A 14,392-nucleotide genomic window follows, 5' to 3' on the forward strand; every position below is an offset into this window, starting at 1 on the left:
AATAAAGGTGCAGATTCACTGGCCAGCGTGGACTTTTGAAATGAAGCAGGCTACACATCATGCACTGTGGTCCTAAATCTGCTGTGCCACCACATGAATTTAAAGACACACACAACGATGCACAAGATCACATTTTTTTACGATTCATAAAGCTGATATGAAATAACTCTTTAACTTCCTTCTTTCCCATGCTTACTTTCACCATGTAACACATAAAAATGGGTTGGTTCTGGATGAGTTGTGACAATGTGGTATGCAGTGCTGGTTTAAATCTGGTTCTATTCAGGTGTAGGGGGAAGTCAGGTCTGCAGCTTTAAGAAGTTTTGAAAGCCAGAAGTTTAATGGCTACAGTGCTGAATTTAGTTCAGGGAGATCTAGGTTCACAATCACCACTTAGACAGGACAAGAAGCTCATTGGGTTACACTGAAACAATCACCATTTCTCAGATAACTACTTTGCAGAATTGTTGAAAGGATAAAACGAAGGTTGAGCTCCTTGGTGGAACAATGGGATAAAAATGTAATAAAGGAAATCCACCCATCTGCTACTCTCACAACTATCTATCTTTACGCAAGAGAACGGCTCCCAATATGTTCATGCTTTTGGACTGACTTGACACAGTGGCTGGTTTCTACACACACCTCCCATATCTTAGAATCTTAAGAGACCCAAGGGTCATCTAGTCCAATCCGCCCCCTGCAATGCATCCTTCAATATATAAAAAAGGGGAAAGTTGACAGCTATGCAAGCAGAGCGCCACTCGACCACTATTTCCCAACGTTCACCTACATGTTCCCAATAAGTCCTCAAGTGAAATATACTCGGAGTCGAGTGTGGATTTCATGCTCTTTACTCAGCTCATAGTAGTGAGGAGGAATGGAAGTTCCCCCAGAATGTCTGCATTATATACATTATTTACACAATGGGCCGCACGTGATTGGCTAATTTCAGGATTATCCTGTAGGCCAATCAGGTTGCGGATTCACTTCCACCTGGAGCTGGATTGGGTGGCTCCTGTGGACCAATCAGACTGCTGCATTCTGGACCCTATTGTTCTAGGACCAATCAGACTGCTGCCTTGTGGATCCTAGTCAACTCAGTACATAACATAACAAGTAAGACTGACCCACTACTCTCCCCACCCCCACAGCAACTGCCCAGATAAACACTGCCTCTGAAAATGGACGTTCTCTTTCACGATGTTTCTCAAACTTAGGTCCTCGGGTGTTGCTGGACTACAACTCCCATCATGCCTGACCACTGGTCCTGCTAGCTAGGGGTGATGGGAACAGCAGTTGGGGACCCAAGTTTGAGAAACACCGACTCTCTCTTTTTCGTGAGAGAGAGAGAGAGCGTGTTCCCAACACTGCCGTGTTAACTTTCGTATAGGTTGGTAAAGCCGGGCACACGCAGGCAGCGACGCAGTCAGCTAAAGTACAAGCCGCAACACGTCGGCGCGTCAACCTTAGGACCCCAAAACATCGCGCTAGTCGCTCGCCCGCCCGTCCGCTAGGGGCGGAGCTTCCTTCCCTGAGCCCCGCCCGTGGTCGCGAGGGGATTTGCGTCACTGTTGCGCGCCGGCATCTCCCGCTTCCGCCGCTCAGTCTGAGGTAGCGCGTGAGGAGACGGTTGGCGGCGCGCGGCCCACAGCGTTTGTTGGTGGCGGTTGCTGCGGGTTGGCGCGCGCGGGTGCAGGCAGGTGCTTTCCTTTCCTTTCCTGTTTCTTAAGCCCGGGAAGCCGCGTTTCTTCGTATCCCTCCCCGCTTCAGCATTCGGCCGGGCGCTCCTTCCTCCCTCCCTCCCCACCCGCCTCAGGGCGGCGATTGGTAGCGAAGGGAAAGCTGTTGATAACGGACCCCCCCCCCCCACACACACACCTTTTAAAACGCTTAGGCTTTTCTCTTTTTAAACAGTAGTAATAATAATAAGTGAATCCACAGACGGCTTAGCCGCGTTTAGTCTGTCGTTGCGAGAGCAGCTCCAAGTGTCTTTAAGAGGCTACAAATGGGTTGAAGCTGTCGTAAAAATAAACATAAAAGGCCAGATGCCGCAGATTCAGGTAAAAGAGGAGGCGGACTTGGCTGAAGCTTCTTCCGCAGCGATTTATGTCCGTCTTCAGTAAGCCTCCTCAAGGCTCTTAATTTCACAAACTGAACACACTTCCTTAAGCTTCTTGCCAGTTTAGGACATCTGCCCATCGTATGGCTTATTTGAGGTGACAGGTTGTTTGCCTCGTGCCTTAAACGTGTGCTATCCTTTGTTCATAACCACCGATTTGACATTAAAGCATACTGATTTTAGAAATATACTGGTGTCTTTTTTTGTTTGTTTTCTTGTTATCCTCCATGCTGGTTCTTTTACAACATAATAGGAAAATAGGTTGGAAACAATATGTTACATTCCTAGTCTTGTAAATTTGTCTGCGGTTATAGTTCTAACAAACAAAGATTTCTATGCATACTTTTAAATTAATATTAAATCTTCTATTTTATCCACAGTATTGGAAGCAGAAGTTGTACAATATATTGATTCCAACATTTGTAGCATCTTCAGGGGAAAAAGGAAAGTGAGATAGTTAGAAAGCTCATGTCATCAGGAATGCTACCAGAAAACCTTGAGGCATCCAAGCTTACTGATGTAAAAGGAGATGGGAAGTGCAACCTTGATCAAATGGGAAATGAATTACTGGAAAAGATGGAGAATATTGAAGCTATGTCAAAGAGGCAAAGAAAGAAGCTAATGAAACAGAAACAGTGGGAAGAACAAAGAAACTTGCGCAAGTATGGGTTATTTTTTTGCTACAAGTGTGGGTTAATAACTGAGCAGGTTCGGGTTATATTCTTCTCTCTGTCCCCAATTTGTATAAAAGAAAAGATTAGAAGTGGACTTCTTTCTCCCATGCCCTTTCTTTTATTCCCATTACTGTGGGGAGAAGTGAAAAAATGTGTTAGGGAAAACTAACATTTATTTAAATGCAGGATTGCATGATAAAAACCTGCTTAGAAACTACTGAAAAATCTATGTTTGTTTTACATTACACTAGGCAGTTGATATAATCACCTGATTAGAATAAATGAGACACAGGAATCTAATACATTTCACATATGATTTAATGTGTGTATCATGTTTTAGTTTTCATGCCTTCCATCATTCAGATATGGAAGAAGGAAATTGTGCATTTATTCTTCTTGACCTTGACATTTCTATCCCACAACATGGCTAACAGTTGCAATGGAGTTCTTGAGCTTTAACCAACACACTCTTCAAATCCCTCTTCCATTTTTTCTGTGCTGCAGTTTGTGTGAAGCTTTTGTTTTGTCCCAGTCAAGACACTGGAAGGCAGAATAGGTTCAGTTGTACTTCTGTGTTGATTAACTGTTTCTCCTTGAGCAGCTTCTTTCTCTAAAAATCATTTTTTATAGACAGTTGCTTATGAAAGACTAAGAGTAAAGCTATTATTTGTCTTGCAAAAGGATAACAGCAAATTTTTCCCCTGGGATGAAGGTGATGAAATGGATGAACATTTAAAGAAAGGGTGTGTATGTAGAACTAGGCATTGCGAGTGCAGGGGCACAAGACAGCAAGTCAGAGGCCAGAGCACTGCAGGTCAAAACACAAAACACTTGAAGAGAAAGACTGTATAAAAGTGTTTGTACTCTAGTGATAAAAGCCATTTGAGACAAGATGGGTGAGCTAGAGTGCTTAACTCTTCTACTACCATCTCTTTATGTTGCATATGTGTGCAGAATCATTGTATAATTAATACCATGGCACTCGGGTGTTTACAAATTGCTATCTTTCAGACAGAAACGTAAAGAAAAACGCCTGAAGAGAAAACAAGAGCGCCAGTCTCAGTTGGAATCTAGCAATGACGGAAGTTTCAGGAAACGTTTGCGTAGAGATGTTGTTCCTAGTACCCTTCGCCTTATTATAGATTGCAGTTTTGACAATTTAATGGAGCTAAAGGTAAATGAAAGTTATACTTTTCAGAAGCAAGTTACTTAGGGTGCTTTTGTTTGGTTATTAGGGTATGCCTATAATAGTTTAGGTGAGAGCTTTCCAAACTCTGTGTTGCCACATGTTAGTGTGTTGGGTGTAGGTGTGTCGCGTGTACACTCTTTGCACTCCTCCCAGGGCTAGAAAGGGGTTACCATATTTTTTGCTCTATAAGATTCACTTTTTCCCTCCTAAAAAGTAAGGGTAAATGTGTGTGCGTCTTATGGAGCGAATGCAGGCTGTGCAGCTATCGCAGAAGCCAGAACAGCAAGAGGGATTGCTGCTTTCACTGCGCAGCAATCCCTCTTGCTGTTCTGGCTTCTGAGATTCAGAATTTTTCCCCCCTTGTTTTCCTCCTCCAAAAACTAGGTGCGTCTTGTGGTCTGGTGCGTCTTATAGAGCAAAAAATACAGTAGTTTAATCTCTGGTTTCCTAGTAAAACTGAATTACTGTCTCACGAAATGATGCATGTCTAAAAGGTGTGTCACCAACATGAAAAGTTTGGAAAGCTTTGGTGTAGGGCTGTAGGGACATACAGATATGTTAGTAAAATAAGGCTATTGAGATTGAAACTAATGTATAATGTTTCTGCTTTACATCAGTGGGTAGTATGTAACCCTGGTATTTAGTGAGTACCACTGGTGTCTAATAGGCTTGGAGACATTTGCATCTCACTTTCCTAAATACTATTTTAGTTGACTAATTCCAAGAATAAAAATGTTTGTTCTACTGTACTTAATAATGAATGGCAGTTGAAAGCACATGGTGAAGAAATTCCTTCTAATTCTATTAGGAGTTGTGCATCACTGTTAATTATTACAGTGGTTAGACTAGGATTACTGTCCTGTACACACTTAATTATAAGAAAGTTCCACTGATTTCAGAGGGGCTTGTTCTCAAATAAGCACCCATAGAATTGCAGCTTAGATATTTCCTTTTCAGTTTTAACTTGTTTGTAAATTAGTATTAATTTTTATTTTCAACATGATGAATTTTAAGTAAAGTACAATAGTGAATATGTGAGATCTTAGAAAAATTATTTAATTGCAATGTTATTTTTTATAGTGACTTAATATTTCTTTTCCAAAAATGTTCTATTCAGAAATAACTTTTTGTCAGTTAAAAGTTTCCTTTCTCTCTCTTTAGCGTCTCTGAATCTCTTGGTTAAAGCATTTTGTGGTGCTTTCTCTGAAGGAAAATATAAAAACAAATTGTGTTGTATACAGGATGTCAAGAAACTTCACAAGCAAATTCAGAGATGTTATGCAGAAAATCGCAAAGCACTCCATCCTGTACAGGTATGTTGTTGTAAACTATTTTCTGATTTTTGTGTTCGGACCGGTTAGTTATATACATGAAATGTGAAAGGCCACTCCTTCCAAAAATGAAAATATATTCTTTAATAACATAGACATAATTTGATAGTATTTTTGTCAGACTTCCATTTCAATATATTATTAAGATGACAGTGCAAATATCTGTGTATGCCTAAAAACAGGTATAATCTTGTCATGCAGTTAATATTTTAGAGTACTTGTGTGTTTTGTTTTGCTGTGGAACATTTTGGGCAAAATCCTGTTTTGTTAAATCCTGTTTTGAGTTTTACTCAAACTAATAAAGCTAAAATAATCAAAATTCATTTGAACACCTTCAAAAATAATATATGTTTGTATTGTTAGGGACGGAGGAGTACCTAATTAGAAGTTAGATATTAGCAGTCAACATTATACACTTCTTTTGCCTTTTTGTCTTCCAAAGTTTTACTTGACTAGCCATGGAGGCCAGCTGAAGGACAACATGAATGAAACTGACAAAGGATGGGTAAACTGGAAGGTACTAGCAATTTCAGATTTGCTTACCTTTTGTTGTGAACACTTTTTCACCTTGTTTGTGTGTTTAAATGAATGCCCCAACCACTCTGAGAGGCTTCCAACAGAATATAAAAAACACAGCAAAACATCAGACATTAAAAACTTGCTGATACAGGGCTGCCTTCATATGTCTTCAGAAAGTTGTATAATTGTTTATCTCTTTGGCATCTGATGGGAGGGCCTTCTACAGGGCAGGTGCCACTACTGAGAAGGCCCTCTGCCTGGTTCCCTGTAACTTCACTTCTTGCAGTGAAGGAACTGCCAGAAGGCCCATCGAACTGAACCTTAGTGCCTGGGCTAAATGATGTGAGTGCAAATGCTCCTTCAGTTATACAGCGCCAAGGCTGTTTAGGGTTTTAAAGGTCAATACCAACACTTTGCGGATGATACCCAGCTCTACCTCTCTTTCAAATCAGAACCAGTGAAGGCGGTGACGGTCCTGTGTGAGTGTCTGGAGGCGGTTGGAGGATGGATGGCGGCAAACAGATTGAGATTGAATCCTGACAAGACAGAAGTACTGTTTCTGGGGGACAGGAGGCGGGCAGGTGTGGAGGATTCCCTGGTCCTGAATGGGGTAACTGTGCCCCTGAAGGACCAGGTGCGCAGCCTGGGAGTCATTTTGGACTCACAGCTGTCCATGGAGGCACAGGTTAAATCCGTGTCCAGGGCAGCTGTGTACCAGCTCCATCTGGTACGTAGGCTGAGACCCTATCTGCCTGCGGACTGCCTCGCCAGAGTGGTGCATGCTCTGGTTATCTCCCGCTTGGACTACTGCAATACGCTCAACGTGGGGCTACCTTTGAAGGTGACCCGGAAACTACAACTAATCCAGAATGCAGCAGCCAGACTGGTGACTGGGAGCGGCCGCCGAGACCATATAACACCGGTCTTGAAAGACCTACATTGGCTCCCAGTACGTTTCCGAGCACAATTCAAAGTGTTGGTGCTGACCTTTAAAGCCCTAAACAGCCTCGGTCCAGTATACCTGAAGGAGTGTCTCCACCTCCATTGTTCTACCCGGACACTGAGGTCCAGCACCGAGGGCCTTCTGGCAGTTCCCTCACTGCGAGAAGCCAAGTTACAGGGAACCAGGCAGAGGGCCTTCTCGGTAGTGGCGCCCTCCCTGTGGAACACCCACCAGATGTCAAAGAGAACAACAACTACCAGACTTTTAGAAGACATCTGAAGGCAGCCCTGTTTAGGGAAGCTTTTAATGTATCACAGTATTTTAATATTCTTTTGGAAGCCGCCCAGAGTGGCTGGGGAAACCCAGCCAGATGGGCGGGGTATAAATAATAAATTATTATTATTATTACTTTGAACTGTGTTCGGAACCATACTGAGAGCCAATGTAGATCTTTTAGGAACGTTGTTATATGGTTCTAGCCATATGCTCGTCACCAGTCTGGCAGCTGCAACCACATCACTACTTGCTTTTAGGAAACACATGAGGTGGGAATTCTCAACCACATCATTTCTAGCTTATTAGATTGTGTCGTGAACTCTTTTAATTCCTCCTTTTTTGTCTGATGATTTTCTGTCCAGTCAGTTATGAAATGGTAGTTTGAGTGAGAATGCTGCTTTGTTTATGTCTGGGTTTCTGAATTATAAGTGAAGATTGATAAATTTGAAGAAAAGAACAGTATTGCAATTCCTAAGTGAATGAGCATATGTACAAAAGGACCTTGTTGCAGCTTTTTCAATTGCTGTTTTAAAAAAATTCTGCTGTTTTGAAGCCAGTCATGAATCAAGTTTTTCTTCTCTGTATCCAGGCTGATTGGGACATGTTTCTTGACACGAAAGTAGTTTGATTCAGAGGATCTGCTCAAGATGTAATGTTGGGCAGGTTCTCTTGAGACAGATTGATTGACTTCCTTCTGCCTTGGAGGTGGAAGTAAAAATCTCATCTAGTCTTCCAAGTAGAGCCAGTGACATTGTTAAAATCACACCCACCACATTATAGCACATGTAGAAGAAACAGTCTCAAATGTAGCTGCTTTTTGTAACTGTGTCTACCACTTTGACTGGTTCTCTGAGAAAGTCCTTGAATATTTAGACAATTTATTTAATACATTTGTGTGTATTTGTATCTTGAAGGATATCCACATTAAATCAGAACATTATAGTGAACTGATGAAGAAAGAAGACCTTGTGTACCTTACATCGGACTCTCCTGAAGTCCTGAATGAACTAGATGAGTCCAAAGCCTATGTCATTGGAGGCCTTGTGGATCACAATCATCACAAGGTAGAGAACTAATGTGTGGAATCCTGTGTATGTTTACTTGGAAAGAAGTCCCGTTGAACTCAGTTAATGGAACATGATTATTTTAAGCTGCTGCTTTGTGTTATAATGTGAAAGGCAGGTTGCTACTTTTCTGGGCACCTGGCAACATCTACTAAAGTAGTGGATTTTTCATTCTTGAGTTACTTCCTCATTGAATGCTTTGAAACTGAGCAGCAAACATTCTGTTACCCCTCCCCCTTTTGGCTTTGCTCTTTTAGAATTGGTGGTTGCTTCTGCGCATTTTTGCCTCCTTCAGTAGCCAGTCACATCAGACTGAGCATTTGGAATGCAAATTCTTTGTGTCAGCAATTTATATTTGGAAAGACAGAGAGGTCAAACTAAAGGCAAATAAACTAAGAAAGACTATCTACTGCCCCACAGTTGTGGGAAGGATGGGAAGAGAAGACATTAATAAATCATCATACTTCACTTGCCAGAGAAATCTTTCTGTGCATGAGGGATGTACTGGAAAAGCAGAGGGGTTAAAAAGCCACACTGTTCTCTGATGAAGTATGATGTGAGGCGCTTACAGTTCATTTAATCACCCTGTACCAGGACTCATAAAACAAATTTGAAGGAATACTGAGTTTTCAGGTTGGCTTCTGTCCCCCCCCCCCCCCCCATAATTCTGTACATGAAATTTACAATTTGGTATTTGCGGCCCATGTTGCAGTATGATCCCTAAAACAGCTACAGCAAATGCCCACAGCAGCAGCGTTTCTGTGGTTGTTGCTGATATTAACAGATCATTCTCTGTGATGGTTATTTTAATCATATTTAATGTAGTAGTGGTAGTAACTAAGAATAGACTCCCAAGTAGCATATCCAAGTGTTTGTAACAAATAGAGATGCTGAACATAAGCTTAAGTGAACATATTTAGAATATACAAATAGAGCAAGCAGTTGGGTGATAATAGTAATAGTAATAGTAAACATACCAAGCACTTAATCATGTTGTTCTTCCTTTAGAAATCTGAGTGGTTCATAGTGGGTCTTCTCATCGATAAGAAGGTGGCATGCAACTAAAGCACACAGAATAATTTCAGGAAAATACCGTATTTTTTGCACCATAACACTCACTTTTTTCCTCCTAGAAAGTAAGGAGAAATGTCTGTGCGTGTTATGGAAGGAATGCCTACGGGTGGCATGCCTACGGATTTTCCTCCTCTAAAAACTACGTGCGTGTTATGGTCGGGTGCGTGTTATAGAGTGAAAAATACGGTACTTGCTTAAGAGTGAATTTTCCAGTATTTTTGTGCAACCTCTGACCTGCAGGTGTCTTGAAAAGTCCGGCTTGTAAATGAGCTGTATTTGCCTGCTTGAGTATGAATTGCATCAAGTTATTTGTTTGAACACACATAAGGCACAAACAGTAAAGCCTCTTAGGATATAGTTGCAAAACATTTTACTAATTTGAAACAAACTATATATAAGCTGTATGGAACTTTTTTTAGTTGTGCCATATGATTTCTTCTATGTACTCACAGCTATATATATATATGACAAAACTCTTAACATTCTGTGAAACTCACAATGTACAGATCTGATAATCAGAATTAATTACTTTTTCTTCCGTGTCTTATTACAGGGCATTACATACAAAAGAGCACAAGAAGAAGGCGTAAGTCATGCACAACTTCCACTAGGGATCTTTGTGAAAATGAACAGTCGGAAAGTTCTGGCAGTCAATCATGGTAAGGATGAAAGTAAACAAAAAATGAAACATTGAAGAATAAGTGTGTGTATAGTCAAATGTTAACATGCACGACACTTTCATTTGTTCTCCTTTTAAAAGCTGATGGTTTAAATATGGACCTTTCTGATTTTTGCGTATACTTTCTTTGTGGCATTCATCTGAGATCATTGTCATCTGTTATCTCATTATGTCAGATGTCTTTTTAACTTAGCACCCACATGTTGTGATTCAGTAGATAATGTTAGTGATAGTAGTAGTAGTAATAATATTTTTGTAGCAGTGAGTGAGAGAAAACACAGTCATTTGGTCTAGTGCCACAGGTAATGCAGTAATTCACCTGTGTGTAGTGGCTTTGTAGTACTCTAGACCAGTGTTTCCCAACCACTGTTCCGCGGCACACTGGTGTGCCACGAGATGTTGCCTGGAGGGAGGCGGGCGGCGAGAGGCGGGGCAGCGGCAGCAAGGAGAGGCCGCCCAGCGCGGGGCTCTCGCCGTCTGCCTGCCTGGCTGCCTGCGAGCTCGGCGGGCAGCGCCTCCGTCCGCAGCGCCCGCCTCGCGGCTCTCATTTCTGCCCCTGCCAAAGCTCACCCAGCCAAGCCGCGCTCTTCTTCCTGCCTCGCTTTGCTGCCTCCTCCCCCCCACCCCCAAAGCTTGGAGGTTCCCCGGCAAGGGGGAGGGGAAAAAATTGAAACTTACACTTTCGTGCGTCCCTCCCGGCGTGACGCTGCGCGCTGACGTCACGGGGCTGTAATGGTGGTGTGCCTCGAGATTTTTTTCATCAAACAAGTGTGCCTTTGCCCAAAAAAGGTTGGGAAACACTGCTCTAGACCTCTTGAGGGATTATGAAGCTGCATATAGTAAACGTGGCAGCAGGCAGTGCGGATGAGCATACTAGCTCTTACTCTTTGTTGTCATCACCCTTCACATGTGGACAGTGCAGTGGGGAGCCTTCAGTACTTTTGGAGGTTCCCCACGTTTTAAGGGTGATTTTTCAGAGTTCTAAAACTGTTTCGCGCTGCCCCACTCACGTTTATTACAGTTTGAAAATACATAAAGTGAGCTGTATGCTTCTTTTTCTTTTTAATTTCCACTAATTCTTAGATGTTTCCAAATTTACTAGTAGGCATGTTTTTCATAAATGTCAGAGACCAGTACCATTACTTGCCACATGTGCTGACTATTTGATAGCAAGCCAACTTTTCAGAACAAGAAACTAGCTTTTATTTTTCAACTTCACATCCAATGGATTTCAGCAGTAATGATAACACCTGAAAGTCTAAGAAACTAAGCAAACAATGCACACCACTCCCCTCCCCCAGTTATTATGTCTCAATAGATGGATGTTAATTGCCACTCCCATAAATAGACGATTAGACAATTAAACAAGAAATACTAGGGGAAACTTGGTAATTGCTTCCTACACAGCAAACACATGCTGACTACTTGCATAGCTGAAAATGCTATATAATATTGGCAGGTGTGAAAGCGTTGCTTGTTGAATCTTTCTGTGTATGATTAATTACCTTTATTTTTGCTGCAGAGGTTATAATTAAATTTAGTTTCATAACTTCAATAAATTTCTGATTCTGTCAGACACTTCAGTTATTTTTAAAGGACATGTGATCTTTTTGCTGCAGTGTTTGAAATTATCCTTGCATTCTTGGAAAAGAGAGACTGGGAGGAAGCATTTTTCACTGTTTTGCCACAACGGAAAGGAGCCAAACCACTAAATGAGACAACCGAAACCACCATGTGCAAGCTGCAGAAGTCAGAAATGGTACAAGGTGAAATCTCAGATAGCGAATAAGCATCTCTGGATGTTAATTTAATTTAAATATTTAATATCCAAAGATGGGAATGGTTTGCTGTCCTTGCAGTGTACAGTTGTTTATGGAGTGCTGCATAGCTTATCTGTTAGTATCAAGCACTAATTTTATTTGCCAGATCTGGACTTGTACTAGTTAGAAAATACTTGATTTTTCGTAGCTTTTTAGCCTGCTAAAGAGCGTTTAAAGAAAACTTTGTTTCCCAAGGAAGCTGATATATATTTTTCTTTTTATTATTTTTATTTAATATTTGCCAGAAGAGGGAGTTTAAGTTTGAGTAGCACCTCTGCTTTTTATTGACCATGCCAAGATTGTTTTCACAAGTACTACTGCCAAATCACTTGTTCCGTATTAATACCTGTGTATCTGATTTCCCCATCCTTGAACACAGAGTTTTGTATTAAATATATAACTTTGCTAGTTTCAACCAGTTTTCCATTCAAATTTAATTCCTGTCTTCTGAGGCATTCATTTAGCCATCACTCTCAATTTTCTGTTATATTTAGGCTATAAGACTTTCATTAATGCATTTTATGTTACTAATTTTGTCCCATTAAAAAAACGAAGCAGATCATGATTTGTACAGTCCTGTTTGTGTCTGTAGTCTTCATGTTATAAATAGCATATGCACATATGCACTGAAATACTTTTCCTCTTTGTATTTCTGTAAGGAGAAGCTGATGTAACAGAGCTGCTAAGGGCGAACTTCCAGGGCCAGCTGAATCATTTCAGTTATCTAGCAATGCATTTTAAGAATGAAGTGGCAGGTTAAATTAGACTTAGAGTAAATGAGTGGCTTCCAGTAGCCTTCCCCAACGTGGTATTTGAGTAGGGATTTGAGCCCAAATCTAACACTGTTTTCAATACCACACTTGTTCTTCTCATAAAAAGCAATGCACTAAATGTTTGTGGGGGTGCTGCACATCTCATGTAATTTGCGTATCTTTCCAGTAAGAGAATACCACCAGCTAACCCACATAACTTTCCCTGCCTTGCTAATGGCATCTGCATCATGTTCACAACAGACTGCTCTGGTTGTTTGGCACTGGTAACCACTAAATCTTGGTCTGATCTGTTTTAAAAACTAATATTAAAGTTCCCATGGAAGTCTACTTTATTTGCTGTCTCTATTGCATTAACTACCTTTTAAGAAAACAGTTGATTATGTGCAGTTCCCATAACATACTGATTGTTTATTGTACATTGTAGAGGTTTTTCATTTTAATGACTTGGAACAAAATCTCCAATGCCATGTTTAATAACTCCCTAGAGCAAGTTATATAAATATGTGCCCAGGAGTATTGGGTTGCAGTCTGCACACTTTTATGAAGTGTTTGACATGGATGTATGGCTATTTAAATTATTATGACTTTAGATTTGTGTATCTGAGTCTTTTCCGTAGCCCCAGACAGACAGGATCCTGAAGACTGCAGACTCAGCTGTTAGTGTCTGGGGGAAAGAGTTTGAAGATGGGCCATATCACTATTATTGTACAATGAAATGTGACCACCTCACCAGAATAGTCTTGGCTATCATTTCTGTGCTCTGACTTGTTTTGGTTCTTCTTTTGGTGGGAAACTCAAGTCAGCAAAAGAGCAGGTGCAAATGGGTATTGGGTGGAAGGGGAATTGGAGGGCATAGGCATTATTTTTCCTCCTGCAACCTTATGCTAGGGTAAATAAACAGATGGCTGTGCATCAGTATCCAAAGGGCAATATATGGTGCCCTGTGGCTTTTCCAGCCCTCATCTCACTGTAGCCCCTCGATTTTCCCCAAGCTGCTTCTGAAGGCCGGGGAACCATTCACAGAAGTGACACAAGGAGCTGTATCCCGAAAGAGAAAGTGGATTGCCCTCCCCATCCATGCACCTGCAGAAACCTATCATTTGTGCATAGTGCTCTGAATTACAATATAGATTTCATGGCAAGTACACTGGAAGATATTATTTATATACCACTTAACGCTAACAACAACAATATTAAAACTTTCTTGGGTTGAGAAATTAAGGGAAAGTGTGTAAGCAGGTGTTTCTTTTATGTAAGTAACAAGACCTTAAAAACTGGCTTAGTGGCTAATAGGCCCCTCGGCACTGGTGTGACATGTGTCTATTAGGTGGCACAACTCGAAACCTAGGTTGTAGGTATTAAAAAGTGCCTTTTAGCACTCGGCAACTGAATTGCCAGAATGTTGACAATGAAGTCCATCAGCACTGTTCTGAGTTATGGCGGCCATCACTGCCTTTTGAGGCAGTGAGTTCCATAGTTTGACTACATGCTACGTGCTCATTTGAAATCTGTTAGAAAGAGAGAGCATACTGCATTTCCTTTCATTCTGGCTTTTGGGTTAATATCACTGATCCGAGTAAATAGCTGGATTCTCTCGGAACAGTCAACTAGAAGGGGCTCCCTTAATGAATTCTCTTGACCCCAGTCCTAACAAACTACATGGATATGAACTCCACTAAAATCCAGCAGATTGGCGTGCTATTGAATGACTATACTATAGCCACTTAAAGCGTTACTGACCTGAATGAAGCCCAGGGGAGCTGTAATAAGTTGTAAACTGTTGACTTATTTTTTCGAATGTTGACCTGCAGTGCATTAATTTTAAAGAATATTCAAAATTCTGAAGATTATGCAGAAATAGATCACTTCTATCATTTGTATTCAGAAAGAATGAAAATGTCCACGATATCTTTTCATATCAATTACCGAGA

The 14,392-nt window shown here is 41.1% G+C and overlaps 2 protein-coding genes across 13 annotated transcripts in view; one reads left to right on the forward strand and one right to left on the reverse strand.

The window, feature by feature from the left end:
- The first annotated feature begins 1,562 nt into the window (after positions 1 to 1,562).
- Positions 1,563 to 14,172, forward strand: TRMT10A (tRNA methyltransferase 10A). 7 transcript variants are annotated; one of them, XM_081207230.1, is made up of 9 exons: positions 1,563 to 1,700; positions 2,500 to 2,781; positions 3,805 to 3,967; positions 5,224 to 5,295; positions 5,756 to 5,830; positions 7,966 to 8,115; positions 9,743 to 9,848; positions 11,488 to 11,634; positions 13,454 to 14,172. In XM_081207230.1, exons 2-9 carry the CDS (start codon positions 2,588 to 2,590, stop codon positions 13,672 to 13,674), a joined length of 1,128 nt encoding a protein of 375 aa, XP_081063356.1. In that variant the 5' UTR covers positions 1,563 to 1,700; positions 2,500 to 2,587; the 3' UTR covers positions 13,675 to 14,172. The 7 variants fall into 7 exon arrangements, with proteins under 7 accessions (XP_081063356.1, XP_081063359.1, XP_081063358.1 ...); XM_081207233.1 differs by having other exon boundaries at positions 11,488 to 11,627; positions 13,454 to 13,643; XM_081207232.1 differs by lacking the exon at positions 13,454 to 14,172 and adding an exon at positions 13,079 to 13,422 and having other exon boundaries at positions 11,488 to 11,627.
- LOC308594288 (uncharacterized protein C4orf17 homolog) overlaps positions 3,094 to 14,392 on the reverse strand; it is an 87,721-nt gene continuing 76,422 nt past the window's right edge. For 2 of the 6 annotated variants that reach the window (XR_014011375.1, XR_014011376.1), the window contains exons 9-11: positions 14,202 to 14,266; positions 9,093 to 9,176; positions 3,094 to 3,333 (exon numbers count right to left, since the gene is read on the reverse strand). Coding sequence is in view for 4 of the 6 variants with exons in the window: in XM_081207300.1 (XP_081063426.1) it covers positions 14,247 to 14,266 (20 nt within the window). In the remaining 2 variants the exon portion in view is untranslated. Of the gene's footprint in view, positions 3,334 to 8,916; positions 9,177 to 9,389; positions 9,473 to 12,848; positions 13,126 to 14,201; positions 14,267 to 14,392 lie in introns of those variants that run through there. The other 4 variants (XM_081207300.1, XM_081207305.1, XM_081207306.1 and 1 more) reach the window with 4 other exon arrangements.

This window comes from Podarcis bocagei, assembly GCF_964188305.1.
Source record: "Podarcis bocagei genome assembly, chromosome: 9".
NCBI classification, from domain to species: domain Eukaryota; kingdom Metazoa; phylum Chordata; class Lepidosauria; order Squamata; family Lacertidae; genus Podarcis; species Podarcis bocagei.